Source organism: Sturnus vulgaris, unplaced genomic scaffold (genome assembly GCF_052056855.1).
Source record: "Sturnus vulgaris isolate bStuVul1 unplaced genomic scaffold, bStuVul1.hap1 Scaffold_180, whole genome shotgun sequence".
Taxonomy (NCBI): Eukaryota; Metazoa; Chordata; class Aves; order Passeriformes; family Sturnidae; genus Sturnus; species Sturnus vulgaris.
In genome coordinates, this window is record NW_028276110.1 from 3,230,210 (window position 1) to 3,248,017 (window position 17,808).

At 50.4% G+C, this 17,808-nt stretch overlaps 1 protein-coding gene across 1 annotated transcript in view; it reads left to right on the forward strand.

Annotated features, from left to right (window-relative positions):
- Positions 1-722: 722 nt before the first annotated feature.
- The window catches only part of LOC148218567 (serine/threonine-protein kinase pim-1-like), a 63,424-nt gene continuing 46,338 nt past the window's right edge, over positions 723-17,808 (forward strand). The window contains exon 1 of the mRNA XM_088157827.1: positions 723-752. Coding sequence (XP_088013953.1) covers positions 723-752 — 30 coding nt within the window. The remainder of the gene's footprint in view (positions 753-17,808) is intronic.

Sequence of the window (17,808 nt, forward strand, 5' to 3'; positions counted from 1 at the left end):
TTTCTGTTAAGGCATCTAGCAGCAGCTGGAGACTTGACCAGTCAGGTCGATACTGTTTAACCATAAATTTTAAACTCCTTGCAACACTTATCGGATCACTCCGATAATGCTTAGCAAGCTTTTCCCAGGCCTCTAAATCTATTGTAGAAAAAGGAATTTTAACTAGCATTGTTTTCCCTTCAGGACTCACTGCCTCTCTCAAAGGTGCTTGTACAATTTCTTTGACTTGTTTCCGATTCCGGGATGCTATTAGACGCTTTGGAGAGGGCTTTTCCTCCTCACTGTCACTGCTAAGCAGTGGGAGAGATTTAGGAGTAAGTGGAGTAGTCGGAGTAGGGGATAGGATAGAAGATGAAGCTGAACTGGAAATAGAAATTGGAGTTGATTCAGGTTAAAACTGAAGCTGGAGTTGAAATAGAGATTGCTTTGGTTAAAACTGGAACTGGGGTTGTGATAGCTGGAGTTACTGGGGTGGGGGACAGGTGTCACGATCCACTATTAATGCAGAGCGGGGGTCGTGATGGTTCTTTTGATCTCAGAGGTGCAAACAGGCAAAATGCAGAGGACAAAATCAGTTTATTCAACAGCAGCAATGCATTTTCATTAAATGCCAACAACTCAGTTGTGATAGAGGGTAGAGATATAGGAAAACAAAGTATAGAGAGAGAAAGAAAAAGAAAGGGATGGGAAAATAGCTACCAACAGATGAGACAGACGTCCTCATGGGTCAGCCGACAGACGAGTCTTCAACGGTGGGGAGATCTCAGGGGTCTTTTCCAGGGGTCGCTCTTTTATAGTCCTTCTCCAAAGCGAGTGGCCTCTGGCCAAGAGGTGGGAAGATTTATGGACCATTGTGTGGTGCTGCAGGAGACAGGTACGGACAAGCAGTCCTCAGTTGGTCCAACACAACCTCTGGTTGGTGCCATGACAGCACAGTCCAGTGAACACAATACACCAGCACACAGTCACGAGCATCCACCTTGGCCAGGGCAGGAAACCATTGTTCAGAGTCAGCCTGGGTGGGGTCCTCGAGGTCTCCTTGCAATGGTCGGGAGGCAAAAAAACGAGGGGAACTTCGGACCAACCCTTACAGGTGGTCTCAGCCTCTTTATTCAGTAGAGGATTTTTGAGGGCCTTCCCAACCCAAACTATACTGTGACTCTAGAAGATGTGTGGATGTTTTTTTTAACTTGATAACATTAATACAAATTATAATTATCATCATAACTTTATGTTTATTATAATTATTTACTACTACTTCTACTATTTGATACTACATCTATTACTTCTTCTTCCTCCTCCTCCTCTTCCTCTTCTCTTTCTTCTTCTTCCCATTCCTCCTCTTTTTCTTCTTCTTCTTTCTATACTTATAATGATTATTACATTTACTGCTACCTCTATTTCTTCTTCAACTTAGTATTTTTATTATTCTTCTTCCTATTATAATTCTGACTATAACTATTTCTTCTCATGGCTTCTTCTACTTGTTCTCCTATTTCTACATCTATTTCTTATTCTTATATTCTTATAGTCTTGTTCTTACTCTTATAGTATTATTCCTTTTGGGTTTTTTTTCCTTATTCTTAATTCCTATTATTTTTCCTATTCTTATTCTAATTCTTATTATTATTCCTTTTCTTTCTGTTTCTTTTTCAATTTTTGCTCCTTTTCCAGCCCTCCTGCTGGGGCAGTGGAGCCAGGCAGGGGCAGGGGCAGAGTCTGCGCAGCGCCCGCAGTGCCCGCCGCAGCCGGGATCGATGGTTATTGATGGGTGCAGGCGCTTCCACACGGGCAGGGCAGGCACAGCACGGGCCTGGAGAGCTCGGCTCAGGTGGGCCCGGCTCAACCCAGGCCTGGCAGGGGCAGCCAAGGGAAACCCGCCTGCTGACAGACCTGCCCATCTGCACTCTCTCTCTGCCCGCTCTTCACACAGCTCGAGGACGCTCACTCCATCCCCCTCATCCTCTTCTGGTGGGGAGAGCTCCTGCCCAGTGCACGCTTCCTCATGTCACTCTTGATGGTACATGCTGGTTTCTGCTGGGGACAGCTCCTGCTCAGTGCAGGCTTCCCCTTGGGATCCCTCATGGCAGCTGTTGCTGAGGTTGCTGCATGGTTGCAGGCCTGAGCCGTCGCCTGTCCCCAGCCCCTGTCCGCTGAGGGCCTGCTCTTCCAGCCTGCTGGGCATGGGGCTGGCTGCTTTGGAGTTGGGCTTCCCCCTTTCCTCCTCCATGTGCAGTGCAGAACGTCTGGCACACAGAGATCCCGGGAGCTGCTTCCTCCTGAGCCAGTGGCACTCGTGGCACTGGGCAGCGCAGGGCCCTGTGCCCCGTATATACCCCTGCAGGGCGGGGCTGTGCCATGTCACCAGGACAACAGAATGTCCAACAGCACCCAGGAACCCGATAGAACGGCCCTGTGTCACAAAGGGCCAAGCCCAGCAGCCCTTCAGCAGCCCAAGCCCCTGGAAGTGGTATGGAGCAGCAGCCAGACTGGAGGGCTTCTAGCCCCTTGTTCTGATCCACTGATTCCAATGATCAGAAATGGCTCTGCCTCAATTAGGCTGCAAATGAGACCATGTGCCAAAGTCAATAGGATGGGTTTTACTGAAGAGTAAATGAGAGACAGAGAGAATGACAAAGAGAGAAAAATAGAAATGCAATAGAGGTAGGAGGAGAGAAAGAGAGTGACAGAGATAGATTAAGTAGAAAACCTCACCACTCTGTGGATCCCAGTGGCTTCCTGTGGATGCTCTACATCTCCATTTCCTTCGTGTGCAGGGTTCCCCACAAACATGGAGTTCAGGGGGTCCATACACACTTGGGCCAGGTGGGAAGGCCCAGGTTCCTCCCCTGGCAGGGACAAGTCTGACACAGGCTCTGGCAGCAGCCTCGGGCTCTGCTGCATCCCTTTGCATCAGGAGCAGTGCTCTGCTGCAAGGCCTCAGCAGTGAGTCTGGGCAGCGCTTTGGGGCTCTTGGATGGATTCTGGCACCTCCTCAGCTGCCCCTCACGGCAATGTGCCGTGGATGTGGCCTTCCTGGGCTGGGGATTTTCCAGCAGAGCCAGTTTGTGTGAGGGAGGATGGGTGTTCAGTGCCTGTGAGCAGAGGTTCCCCCACAGCCCCAGAACTCTCCTCCTCCCTGGCTGGCTGTGGGCAGTGTGTGCAAACGTGGCCTCAGCAGATGAGCCTGTGGGCTATGGCCTCCCCCAGCCCCAGCCTGGCCCAAGCTGATTTTCAGGACAGCTGCTGGCTTTGGCTTTCTTTGGATACATTCTCCTGCCTCAGTCTCGTGTCCTTGTCCCTAGACCAGAGGCAATTGATCAATGGTGTCACCTTGATGGTACCTCAGGTGCTGTTAGGCCGCTCAAGTCCCAGGCCAAAGCTGCAGTCAGGTGAAGGAGGGGTGGGCTGGGGTGGTCTCAGCCTCTTTATTCAGTTTCGCCATAATGTGCAAATCTCCTTCCTGGCAGCGTTTAAGCCATTCCCCATAACATTTCAGTGTGTGACACTGCTGCTGTGCCCAGAGCCCTGTGAGGCCCAGTGGCCCAGGACAGACCCCCCCGAGCCCCACAGTGCCAGGCCTGGCTTTGCAGGCTGGGCTGTGCGGGCCCAGAGGAATTGGCCGGATGGACGCAGGCAGGGAGTTGTGGTCAGCGGCTCCATGGGCGGCTGCAGGCCGGGGATGAGGGGTGTCCCTCAGGGAGGGCTCTGCCTCAGCCCCGGGGGGGCCCAATGCGAGGGCGAGGGGCTGGGGGGGCCATGGGGGCGTTCGATCAATGGGGAGGGTCCGGGGAGTGCTGAGAAGGGGTGGTGAGTGGGGGGGAGGGAGGGGTCCCATGGATTTGGGGGGAGTCTTGATGAGTGTGGGGGGAGTCCCATGGATTTTGGGGTCCTGGTGACGGGAGGGGCACGGTGAGTGGGGGGGGTCCCATGGATGGGGGAGGGGTGTTGAGTGAGGGGGGGTCCCAGCGCTTTGGGGCGGTCGGTGAACGGGGGGGCAGTGAATAGGGGGAGCCCCGGTAAATTAGGGGGGTCCCTGGTGACAACCGGAGGAGGAAGTGGGGGGAAAGGAGCGAGCCCCAAGGGACTCCCCCCGGTGCTGGGGACACCCCGGTGCCCCCCCAGCGCACGGCCCCCCCACATTCCCGCTCCTGTTCCCGGGGGAAGTCAAAGGGGAGGGGCGGAATCCCCGGGATGGGCAGGGGGGGCACAAAGGGGGGTCCGGGCCCTGTGCACCGGAGGGTGGTCGGTACACGAGGGGGGGGTCCAGTCCCGGTGCCCGAGGGGGCGTCCCGGTGCCCGGTGATTCGTGAGGGGGTGGCCGGTGATTCCTGGGGAGGTCTCCGGTGGTCCTGGTGCATGACGGGGGGGTCCCGGTGACTCATGGAGGGGTCTCCGGTGATCTCGGTGCCCGAGGCTGGCGATGTTTGAGGGGGGGTCCGGCGGTCCCCGTGCACGATGAGGGGGTGTCATTGCTCGATGGGGGGGGTTTGTCCCAGTGCACGGTGACGGTGCTGATTGATGGGGGAGGTCCTCTGGTGGTCCCGGTGCCCGGTGATTGATGGAGGGGGTCTCCGGCGATTCCTCGGGAAAGGGGGGGGCGGTCCGGTGATGCCGGTGCACGAGGAGGGGAGAGAGGAAACTCGAGGGTCCTGAGGGGGTCCCGGTGCACGAGGACGGTTAAATTCGGGGGTTCTGGTGCTCGGAGGGGGGGTCGGTTCCTGGTGTGTGACACAGAGAGAGACCCCGGTGACACTGGGGATCCTGGCACAGGGCTGGTGGCACTCCAGGGGCTCCTGGTGGCACAAGGAGCTGGGGGCACTTGAGGGGCTCTTGGTGACACAGGGCTCTCAGTGTCACTCGCAGGGCTCTCGGTGATAGGAGGAGTCCCCCCGTTCCTCCTGGTGGCACTCGAGGAGCTCTTGGTGACATTCGCAGGGCTCTTAATGACACGAGGGGCCCCCAAATTCCTCTGGGTGACATAAAGAGCTTCCCAAACTGGTCTGGGTGACACGAGGAGACGGTGGCAGGAGAGGAGCCCTTTGCACGAGGATCCGTCGCACGAGAACCCCAAAATTCCTTGAGCGAACCCCCCCGAAATCCTCGCGCGGGAACTGCCCCCCTCAGCGCGAGCCCAACCCCACCCCTTGCTCCTCACCCCGGGGGTCTCCGGGTGATCCCGCCCCAGGTCCTCCCCTTTCCCCCTTTTCACCCAGGACTGGGAAGGTCATAGGGACTGAAGGGGGGGGTGCAGGTGCGGGGTTTTTATCGGAGGGGTCCCGGCGGCCCCCGGGGCAGGGTCAGTGCTCAGCAGCGGGGCCGCGCCGCTTGCACCCACTGGCTGAGATCGGGGGGGGGGGGGGGGGCGGGGGCGGCTCGCGGAGCCCCTGGGCCCCCAAATCACACCCGGGTCTGCTGCTTTAGTCCTGTGCTCCCAGCGCTGATTTTTATCTTTATTCAGTCTTTTGGTGTATTTTTTTTGCTAAGATTTAATAAACCTTTAAAATTTTACAAAGTGAGCGTCGTTTCTCCAACCCTGCACTGCCGGGGTAGGAGGTGCAGCTGGAAGGAGGGAGGCGTGTGGAAAGCTGGTTTGAAGGGTCTTCATTTACTTCTCATTATCTTGCTCTGAGTTTTTGGAGTTTTCTGCCAGAAATCTCTCCCCTCTTCCACTCATCCACAGGGGATGTGGAGCAGTTTTCCCTGTTTGGGGGAAATTAAAGCCAAGCACAGACGCTCCGAATTAGGGGTAGCAGAAGTGAGGGTCCAGGGGTTCCCTCTGAGCCGGAGGCAGCGAACACGCAGGGCTGGGAAAGGCGTGCCGGGAGCTGCGGAGAACTTTGTTTGTGTTTCCAGGCCAATGGCGGCTCGGGCCCGGGCCCGTTCCAGGGCTGTTCCTCATCTCCGCCTTTGCCCTCCCACAGCCCGGGGGGCCCTGAGAGCGCGGGCCGAGGCTGGGCCGTGTGCAGAGCCCGGCCCTCGCTGCCATTGGCTGATTGTGCCAATGTCACTCCTGGTTGTCGCGCGCTGATTGGGCAGAGCAGCAAAGGCGCCATTGTGGCAGCGTCTGTGCGGGCCCGGCAGCGGCGGCAGCGGCCGGAGCCCGGGGAGGCGGCGGCGGAGCTCGGAGGCGGCCCCAGCGCAGGTGGGAGCCGCGCTCGGTTCTGCGGGGGCTCGGGGCTCGCTGCGGGCCGAGGGGGCGGCAGGGGGCTCTGGCGGGTTGGTTGTGCCGGTGCCGGCCCGTGTTGGCGCTGGGCTGAGGGCGCTGTGGGAGCGGCTGCCTGCGGTCTCCTTCCCGCTGGGGCCTCGGCAGGAGCCGGTGCCGGAGCAGCGCTGGCTCGTCCCGGTTGCTGTGGGTGGGACAGAGGTGTCTGCCCTGTGCCCGGGGCTGTGCGGGAAAATTCCCGTGGCCAGAGGTTTGTGTGCCCAGAGGAGACAGAGGAGTCTTGTAAAAGTGACTTTATTGATGAACAAAGAGAGAGGCCATGCGGCATTTGCCACGCGGTCTCTAAAACGCAGCCTCCTTTTTATCCTCATTTTCCCGTCTGCATCTCCCTCTCTCTTTCCCCACTGGCTGAGATACTTGGAAGGTTCAGACTTCGTGATCCGCCTACTGCATGTCCTCGTTAATATGCACTCCTACTACGATATTAATCTTACTGCCTTCAATCCCTCCTTTTCTCGTTTTCTCAAGAATTGCCTTTACAAACTTTTAATTTCCGTTGACTCAATCTCTTTTCCTGCATCCTCTTTGACGCAAGATGTCTTGCATGGTAAAAAGATGAGAGTTGGTGCAGCAGGTCAGAGGAGGAGCAGCATTCGTTTAAGCCATGGTCTGCCAGGGAACCACGAAAACGTGTCCCATTCCCATCCTTTCCCTCTTTGGACTGGTACATGAGCTAATTTCTTATTTCCTTTCTTATCTGTTTCACCACTTTCTGGTTATCATCTGCTTGCAAACAGCAATTTCAATAGTTTAATTTTCCACAAACTCCACCTTTTTTTGTTAATAGATAATCTGATCCCATCCCATGGTGAAATGTCTCGTTCCTCATTTCAGTGGATTGGTCGTCAGGAAGTTCAGGAGCTGGGGCTGTCTGGTTGGTTATTATTTCAAGGACACTTTTTAACCTAATTATGCCACTCAAATTACGGATGGATTTTCTGTCTTCTGATATGAATTCGTTAGGGATCCCCGGGGTTGGTCCATGGTGTTGTAGGATTTGTTCTAGTGGCCGTTCATCTTTTTCCCAATTTTGGGTGCTCCTTCCAGCCAGGGCTGCATCAATTGACCACTTTTATCTTATTAAATCATCAAATGTTTGGATTCCCAAGTGATTTCTCTGGACTAGCAAAAACACCTCAGTGCTCTGGGGAGAGGGATGATTCCCCCCCACACTTTTTTTTCATGAAGTTTTCCCAACATTCTCCATTTGCTGTTTCCCTTTGCAGCTTAACCAATTTCTGTTGCAGTCAGATATCCTCACTATGGGCTCTGCCTTTATCTGTGCAAATTCCATCTGTGCAAGCAGGCAGAGCTTGGGGTGAGGGGCAGAGGGAATCAGCCAAATTCCTCCCCCAGGCAGGAAGATCCTGGGGCATTGTCCACACTTTGCTTCAGGTAATTTGCATTTCTAAAGCTCCCCTCCTGGCTGCCTGGAACCGATGCTTTTCTTCCAGAGCTGCCATTAGGTGATTCACATGTGCACCCCCACAACCTGCTTGTTTTGTTTTGTTTTGTTTTGTTTTGTTTTCTAAACGATTTTGTATTAACTGGTTATGCATTAAAGTCTCACCATTAATACTCTTCTAGTTTTGCCAAATGCAACCTAAAGATGCGCATCCAAAAATCCATTCCGACATTCTGCCATCATTAAGAGCCTCCTGCAAATATGTAGAAAAATATTCCAATGCAATCAAGTTTTTTCTGCTTTTCCTGGGAGTAAAAATTGTCACAACCCTGGCCCAATCCTAACTGATAATATAAAAGTAGGATTATTATGAAATTTTTTTCTAATGGTGTAATCTTGTCAGTTAAACTGCAGGAAAAACAAAACTCTCCAATAATATCTTTGGTGTTAGAGAGTCAAGGTTTTACTTGATTCTGGTCGGGGTGTGCAACAGAGATCATTTCATCCACACATAGCCCGGATGTGCAAAGAAAATCATTTCGTGACACGTGAGTTTTACTAGATTTTCATAAAGTTTTTACAGCCTGAACCCATAGAAATCCACTCGTCTGTTCCTCACTGCTTCATAGTTGTGTGGTTCTTAGTATTTTGTTTTGTAGCAGACCCGGATTTCTCCTCTTGTGATGTTAATGAGGTCCGAACTCCTGGATTTCCTTCTCAGCCTTTTCCAGACCAGGTGTCTCCATCTATGCTCTATGCCGGGGGCAGTCTGGGGTGGGTGTTCTTTGATATTTGCTGATGTTTCGTTGAGGTTTTGTTGATGGCCACTCTGTGGGTATCTTTTGGGCTCTTCCCAGTCTGTTGACATATTAAACTCATCCCTATTGACTGGTGTAACACCCATTAAAAAGTTCTTTAAAATTTCTTTCCCCAGTGCAAAGGCAAAACAAGCCTGAGTTGAGAAATAAGTTTTAAAAATTTAAACTAGGTATATTTTCCAACAATGGAATCCCGGGCAGGCCAGTGTGTGAGTGTAACTGAGAGGCAGAGTGGAATTCTGCCATTGTCTTCCCCAGCAGCTGTGGCAGTGCAGGCACTCTTTTGGTTATCAAAGCTTTAATTTGATCCAAGACTTGACCAACAGGAGATCCTCCTTCCAGCAGTTTTTGGGCCTCAGGTCCCATTAAAGCTGTGGCCGCACAATTCTGCAGACAATGAGGCCACTCTGGCCACTGGGTTAAATATTTTAGCATGAGAATTCCTTTGGCATGGCCCTGTTTAGCATTCTCATACAATTCAAATTCTTTTTCCCTTTGTAGTAGGGCCAGGGCAGGAGGCTCAGTTAATCTGCTTTTTAAGACTTGAAAATTCTGCTTTCCTCCTGGTGTCCATCCCTCCAGTTTCTTGACTGGCAAGATAGGAATGTCTTAGGAAGAAATCCCTGGCTCCAAAAGCCCTGCCTTTAGCAGGGACTCAATAAGAGGCTGTAAGCCCTTCCTTCCCTCCCTTGGAATAGGGTATTGCTTTCAGACGCCACTTGTCCTGGTTGCTTCAAAGTACTTTGGAGAGGCTCCATATCTAATTTCCCTATTTTCCTGGAGCTGCCCACACTTCTGGGCTCACTTCAGCATAGGCCTTGCCAGACATTTGACACAAAGGCACAACAGAATTAGCCTCTGTATCACCTTTTCCAATATTAATTTGCATTCCAAATTTAGACATCAAAAACCTTCCCAGTAAATTACAATCACAATTAGGAACACATAGGAATTCCTGCATTTCAAACCCAGTCCCCTGGGTGCTGGGGCCCCCTTGGGCCCAGGGGTTCATCCCTCAGGGGCTGTAGAAACTCTGCCATGGCCTTTGCCTTCCCCTTGGCCTTTTCCTCCTCCCTTCTTGCATTCCCCTGCTGTGCCTTTGTGACCAACTGCTCCAGGGGCTTCTTCTGCCCCTCCTGCAGCCCCCTCAGTGCCTGGGGGTGCTCATCCTCTGACAGCTGCTGAGCTTTCTGCAAAATCATTCCTTTCTGCAGTGACCCAAACAAAATGCTTAAAAGCTGATCTCGATCCTTGCACGTCCAATCCCCATTTCCCAGCTGTTCCTGCTGCTCCTTGTGCTGTGGCTGCCGTGGCCAGCCCGTATCCCAGAGCCGGTGCCTGTCCTGCCGCAGTGTCCAAACGCGGCCCCCCCGGTGGGCAGGGCCGGCAGCTCCACGGGGCCGGGCAGCGGCCGGGGCGTCCCGCAGCCTCCTGGGGGCCGGGGGCCACTGCCGGGCCTGCAATTGCCGGGGGGTGCTGGGCTCAGGCAGCGCCCGGCGCTGTGTGGAACAGGCAGAGCAGTGAAGGGCAGCATGGAGCAGTTGTCTGGCAGCTCTGACGAGGTCTGGTTTGATACAGCACTCACAGAACTCTGCTCCACCTGTGACACTTCCACTTGCAGAAGATGACTGTTCCTCTTGACAATATCCAGCAAGGCAGGTCAAAGACACTTTTACCATTTTCATCTTCAAAAGGGAGAGATATCAGCAGCAAACATGAAGTAACCAGTCAGAGGTCCAGGGAAGAAACAAAAGAACAGAGTGGTGGAAAAAAACAGGTGGAACAGTGATCCTTATCTCTCTGGGAGATATCCTCTGCTAATGGGCCATCTGTTAAAACCAGGTGGGGCAGTGTTCTTTATCTTTTCCACAACCCATCCTTCCTCCAGGAAGATATCTTCTGTTAATGGGCCATTGAGTCCCACTGCATGACTGATAAAATTCCATCATCCCATTGGGAGATGCTCCAGCCAGGGGGAGGAGCCAAGCCTTTCCTACTTAGATAAAATCTGAGATTTGGAACACCAAGGCAGTCCTTACCCACTGGTTTCCTGAGGACAAGAGCTACCAGACCTTTCTACAGTATCACTACTACAACAAGACCACTTCATCTGGACTGCTACCACCACCCTAACTAGCGGGGTGTCAGGTTGTATTCTGATTCTGTCAGTTGTTTTCTTTTGTACTATTGCATGGATTTTTTTTTCTCTTATGTTTTTCTTATGAAATTCTATTTCTGACTTGGAGTCTCTCACAGGTTTTGCTTTCAACCCAGCACAAATTTGGAGGGGATTTTGGCTGAATCTTGATATTTGGGGAGGTTTTGATCCGTGTCTTAAAGTTTGGGGGATTTTGGGTGGGAATCTTGTTGTTTGGGAGGTTATTACAGACACAAGATGCTCAATGACTTCCAGAGATGAACTTGGGCGAGGAGGAACACCCAGTTTATGGAGCTCTCTTCTTGTTATTTCCCCCTAAACCAGGAATTTTCATTCCCCTGGTGTGTGGGGATGGAGGAGGCAGAAAAGCCCCGGAGATCTCTCACGAGGAGGGGCTGCAAAACCAGCCCAGGGAGCTGCAAGGAGGAAAGACCCTCCCTGAGCCGGGAAGGCGGCCGGAGATCCAGGCAGAGCTCAGAGCTGGTGGAGAAGCCTCCTGGAGGGGAGAAGCCCCACAAGTGCTTGGAATGTGGGAAAGGTTTCAGCTACAGGTGCAGGCTGATCGAACACCAGAGGATCCACACTGGGGAACGGCCCTACAAATGTGGGGAATGTGGGAAGGGTTTCAGTCGGAGCTCCAAGCTGATCCAACACCAGAGGGTCCACACTGGGGAGAAGCCCTACGACTGTGGGAAATGCGGGAAGGGCTTCAGTGAGATCTCTGACCTGCTCCGGCACCAGGTGGTCCACACTGGGGAACGGCCCTACACCTGCTTGGAATGTGGGAAGAGCTTTGGATGGAGCTCTGACCTGAAAAAACACCAGCACATCCACACTGCGGAGAGGCCCTACAAGTGTCCCAAGTGTGGGAAGAGGTTTCAAACCAGCTCCGATTGCCTCAAACATGAGCGGATTCACACAGAGGAGAGGCCCTTCCGCTGCCCCGACTGCGGGAAGGGCTTCAAGCAAAATGGCAACCTCACTGTCCACCGGCGCATCCACACTGGGGAGAGGCCCTACGAGTGTCCTGAGTGTGGGAAGAGCTTCTCACAGAGCTCTCACTTGACCCGACACCAACGGAGACACCACTAAGGGAAGCCCTGTGGGTGCCCCGAGTGTGGGAAGAGCTTCGTGCTCTGCTCCAGCTCCATCCCCCATGGGAGGATTGGTGTTGGATGGTCGAAAAAAAACACAAAAATGAAAACAACAAACAAAAAACCCCAAAAACCAAACAACACCCCCCCAAAACAAAACAAAATAAAACAAAACCAAAAACCCACCAAAATAGTGATACACACGAAAACAATATAAAAACACCAAAATAAAACAAAAAGAATTGTTGACGTCAAAATAAAGAATGGAGAAAATCATGAACTAAAATTTCTCTGTTTTTAAACTATGGAGAAAAAAGTCTTGTTTCCTCTAAAACATGTAAAAATATTTTGAAGTGAATATGACTGTTCTAACTGTACATATAAAGAAAAGCATTAATATTAAACAAATATTAAAATTGCAGTAATCTTCTAGTTTTAAATAATAAGAAAACCCCTGCTGCCCACCCAAAAAAAAAAAAGGAAAAAACTGTATTCTCAAAAATAAAGTAAGCTTTTGTTCAAACCGTTATAATCCTTAAACTGTGCCTCAGCAGTTAATATAGTCCTCAATAAAAGTTATTAGAAAAACTCGTAGTCTGTATAAAGGATTTTTAGGTAGTAATCAGATTTCCATTCTCCTGGGAAGCTAATCACTGTAACATCAAAAGAAGAAGAATCCGTTTTCTTGTGAAGAAATGTCCATAGACTGAAAAAAAGTCTCCTCTTTCAAGTAAATGAGTAAAAAACTATTTTAGAGATGGTAAACTATCTGAGTTGTTTTTGTAAGTTTTTAGTACTAAAAAAAAAAGTATGGAAGAAAAAGCAGTAGCCTAAAGTTTTCTTCTAAGGGTTTTTTTCCTATAGTTTCTAGTAATAAAATTTATCTTTATAACTTTTAAAGTAAAACCTGTTTTTTCTCTACTTCTTAATCCTCTCTCACAACAAAAAAAAAATCAAATTAATAAACCAAAACTACTACATTTAACCTCAGTGATTCCAGGATTTTGATTTCCTATTACCCAAGGGTGTCTTCCACAGCCAAATGGTGATGAACTCAGGCAAAGACCAAGATTTTGGAGATAGTGGGGTGGAAACTCCTCCAAAAATGTTCTTCCCTCCCTCCCTCCCAAGCACGTGGATCTTCAGCTTGCACAGACAGAGAAATTCTTTTCTTTTGGCCTTGATTTGCTTTTCATTTCTCTTCATCCCTTTAAAACATCCAACACTGGGGTAAAAATAAAGACACTGAACTGAGACATGGGTTGGACATGGAGGGACAATGACATGGTGGGACACAGACCTGGAGAGTGACATGGGGCACATGGACATGGAGGGGGATGTAGCCATTCGTGGGGACATGGGGGGACACAGGCATGGATGGAGATGTGGGGGACAGTGATGGAAACATGGTGGGGACACAGCCATGGGTGAGGACATGGTGGGACATGGCCAGTGACATGTGGGGACACGGCCACGGCCGGTGCCATGGGGGGAACTTGCAGGGGCTGTGGGGGATGCTGGCTTGGAGGGAGTTGAGGGTTCCTGGCAGGGACTTGGGGCTCGCTGAGGCCTTTGGGGACCCCAGGCCGAGCGGCTCCAGCTGCGCTGGGAGACCCTGGCGGAGGTTCTGGGGCAGCTGCTCAAGGACCCCCTGCCCTGGAGCCCCAGCCGGGCACTGGGCTCCTGGAAGGGAATGAACGTCCTTGTCCCCAGCAGGACAGATTTCTTATTTCTTGCTGGTGCAAATGGTTCTCTTACCTGAATAGCTTGTTGTGTTAATTGTTTTCATGCTTAAGATTGTTTTCACATGGAAACAATCAAGTAACTTAGCTGCACATAGAAGAAGTGACAGGCTAGCTATTAATTTAGCAGAGAGCAAGACCTGATTTCATGAAGCCTTTCTTTTATAATTTGTCTACCTGACTGCAACATCTCACCCTTTTTCATTAATTCAAAGAAGGTTCATATGTTCTGATGATAAAATAGCTCTCTCTTGTGAGGGTGTTATCTCATTAAGGTTATTACTGGTTATCTATTAGATATGGGATAAGATACATAAACGACAGATTACAATCAACAAAACTTAGCAAATTCTATCAGGTCATTGACACAGGGTTTCACAGCATGAGAAAACAAAAGAATAATGTCCAATGTCTCCTAGGCAAATGGGAATAAATGACCATTGTTTTAAAGTCCAAATAGTCAATTAGCTTGAAATGTTAATCTTTGACATCACTGAATGTGCTCTTGGATCCTGGAACAGGAAATTACTGAAGAAGGTTTGTAGGAACACTATATCATGATGATGACCTAAGGCTTTCCTTGGCAATTTGCCTGTAAATTTCCAGACACAGCTATGTCTTGGCAGTCCTACTTCTGATTTTGTTCTGGCCACGAAGGCTGCATGGTGATTAGGTTCTTTTTCTTCTCACTGGGCTTCATTTTCTTGGAGGCAATTGATATTTGGCTGAATAAAGAGGTGACTACTTTGAAGTTGTTGATGATAAAAACACATGCATACCTTCTCCTTAAGTTAATGAATTAATTAGACTTTGTCATTGTACATTCAATTCAAGAGCCTTACATTCAAAATTTTACTTTTTTTGGTATAAATATTGCAAAACGTTTTTTGTAAATATGTAAATATTTAGGAGCTAACTCCCCCTTCTTTGTTTTAAAAACAGTATGCATGATTCTTGCCATGAAAGGAAATTCAAAACAAAACAATACATGTAATAAAACCAAAAACTTACAGTAACTGGGAATAATTCTGATATAACAATCCAAAACATTTCCGATAACAGATATAATTAAAAACACTTGTAAAATTAGATTATTACCAAACATTGAAACATTGTACCATCATCCCAGTGTCTGCAACAGCTGATAAACCTCAAATCAGTGAAGAACTGGATAAGCGTCTGTTGGGGGTTGTTTTTTCCTTTCCTCTCTGCCTGTGGAATTTTTTTCCCATTGACATGCTAAGAAGCACTGATGGTTAGGTCCTAGCACCAGGGAGGGCATCCCTGTTTTTTTGGGAGTTTCTCTCGGAGGGTGGGGGGAGGGAAAGGGGGAACACGGTGAGATTGGAAGCAGGTAAAGGAGGGTGGGGGGCAGTTGCTGGCTCTCGCTCGCTTTTGGCTCTCGGAGCAGAAAGGTCATTGCTACCCCCCCACCATCCCAACGCCAGGAGCTGCCTCTCTGTTTTGGACCCTGCACCCCTGCTTGGACGCCCTCCCGCTTCAGCTTGCTGTTTTCCCAGCATCCTGCCTCTCCTCCATCCCTTCCCATCTGGGACACAGCTGCCATCACCCCCAGCCCCTGCAGGTGCCGGGATCGTCACATCTGCCCCGTCCACCGGGAACCTGCCAGCGCTCACTGCCAGCGGTGACGGTGACTGCAGCACAGGGGAAAAGTGCCTGAGGCCCAGAAGGACTGGAACTGGGTTCCTGTTCTGCTTCTTGTTAATTCCAGAGTTGTTGTTCTCTTTGCCTTCTTAGATATACTGGTAAAGAACTGTCATTCCTATCCCCATATCTTGGTCCGAGAGCCCCTTAATTTCAAAATTGTACTAATTCAGAGGGAGGGATTTGCTTTCTCCATTTCAAGGGAAGGCCCTGCTTTCCCTAGCACACACCTGTCTTTTATTCAAACCAGGAGTGATTTTGGCACCCGACGGTGGAACCTGTGGGCATTGAGTGGAAAGGCTGGAACAGGAATAATAGTTCTTGTGTGACCTGATTTTGTGTTTTAGGTGGCACCATGGTGTCTAGCTTACCCTGGCTCGGCTGCACGTGGTCACAGCTACATCTCTCCCACTTGCAGCCCCTTATCTCAACACGGGTGCTATCACTAAGGGTACTGTGACTATTATAGAATTCATTTTGTGGGTTGATAAGGTGAGGAATTCATGGATTTTTAACTCTCTCTGGAAGGTAAGTACATGGATTCAGAGCTATCACACTCTATCTGTGTGTTTTTGGGATTACTTCAATAATGGTACTTAATGTGAGGAAGTGAGAGCAGGGGAAATTTTCTCCCAACCCATCACCCAGTTGTTTAGGTCCACCCCACCAGTTTTCAAAGGCTTCAAATCCACTCTAAATGCTAATGATATCATACAGTGGCTGGTGTTGCTAATCTGCCTGCTCTGTTTAACATTCAGACACAAGGGGACATGGACTTGGATAACAACCCCAGGAAATCGGGATGCTGCTGCAGAGACTGACCCTGTTCCAGAGACTAGGGATGTTTCCACAGAGCCTAACCCTGCCCCAGAGCCTGACCTTGCCCCACAGCCCACTTCAGAAAGAAACCACCCAGAGTGGGTAGGGGTTACAGTGAAGGAGATACATGAGATGAGCCAGATGCTGAAGGAGTACCTTGCTCCAGCTGGTGAGAAACCCTCCCCCTGCCTTAAAGAGGGAGACTCTGATGGTGCAGCAGTGGGACCCACAGACATTACATCTGTCCAGGTTCCAAATGTACTGCAAGAGCACTTGTAGCCAGCAGCAGTCACCCCTGTGGAAACTAAGAAATCTAGGATGAGAACAAAGCACCTAGTTAATAAGGATAAGAAAGGAGGGCACTCACAAACAGCAGGGGAGCCAGAGGTTGAGATCATCACCGAGTCCCTGTCATATGAAATTCTCTGTAATCTGTAAAAAGACATTGTATGATGGGGCCGTGAGGCTTTTAAAACTTGGTTACTTTGGGTCTGGGACCTTATGGGTACAGGCGTCCAACTGGATGGTACTGAGGCAAGGAATTTGGGACTCTTGACCCAGGACTCAGGTGTGGAGCAGGTATTTGTAAGGGAGCCAGGCCTCCTTTCCCTCTGGGAGTGACTTTTAATGAGTGTGAAAGAGAGGTTTGTCCACAGAGACAGAATGCAGGAGCACCACCGTAGAATGCCTTGGAAGACCCTTGAGGAAGGGATCCAACAGCCAAGAGAAGTGGCAGTGCTGGAGGTGCTCTTTGGGAGGGACAAACAGCATGACAATGACCCTGACAAGGTCAGGTGCACAGGGCAGAGATGGAATCTGACAAACCTGGGGCCATCTCACTACACCACCTTTATTGAAACAATTAATGCTAATAACAACTGAGCGACAGTGGGTTCTGTCACCAGCAAATTTAGAAATTTTGGGAGTATGATCAATGGCCCGATGCAGGCTCCTGTCTCTGCCATGGTCAAGGGCCTCCAAGAGAAGATGAGGGAGATGAGGGAGGAGATGAGGAAAATCAGTGCAGCACCAGTGTGAGTCACAGGCCCCAAAATCAGAGCCCAGTATCCCCCAGCAAGACAGAGAAGGTACAACCCATGAGCTCACCTGTGGTTCTTTCTGTGTGACCATGGGGAAGACATGAGAAGGTGGGATGGGAAACCCACTTCTGTCCTGGCAGCACGGGTGTGTCAGCTCAGGGGGGAAAACACAAACCGAGGGAGCTCCACTAAAGTGAAGGTAGCCTCAGCCTCCCATGACTGAGGTGCCAGGTATTACAGAAGGGAGGATGATCTGTCAGATCCCCTTGAAGGAACCTCCTGCATGTATCCCCAGGAAAGAAATAATAACCATGGCTAGTGGGGCCCTGCCTCTAGCCAGAGAGAGGGACGGGAAAACTGGATCTTTTGGATGGTGTGGATCCGATGACCTGGCACATTAGAGCCACAGAAATATTGAGTGTTAGTTGATCCTGGTTCACAGTGTACCCTAATGCCATTGGGACATGTGGGGACAGATCCTATGTCCATTGCTCAGGATTCCCTGTTTCCCCTCAGTAACACAATGGCCTCAGGCTTTCATGTGCCCACCAGTGTCACAATGGCCCCACAGATCTGGGAGGTCCTGCAGTTTCCCAATGGCCTCACGGTTCCATGTGTCCCCTCAGTGTCACAATGGCCCCACAGTTCCATGTGTCCCTTCAGTGTCACCACGGTCCCACGGTTCCAAGAGCCCCTGCTGTGTCACAATTGTCCGATGGTTCCATGTGTCCCCTCATGTCACAATGGCCTCACGGTTCCATGTGTCTCCTGACTATCACCATGGTCCCATAGCTCCAAGAGACCCTGCCGTGTCACAATGGCCCAACGGTTCCATGTGACC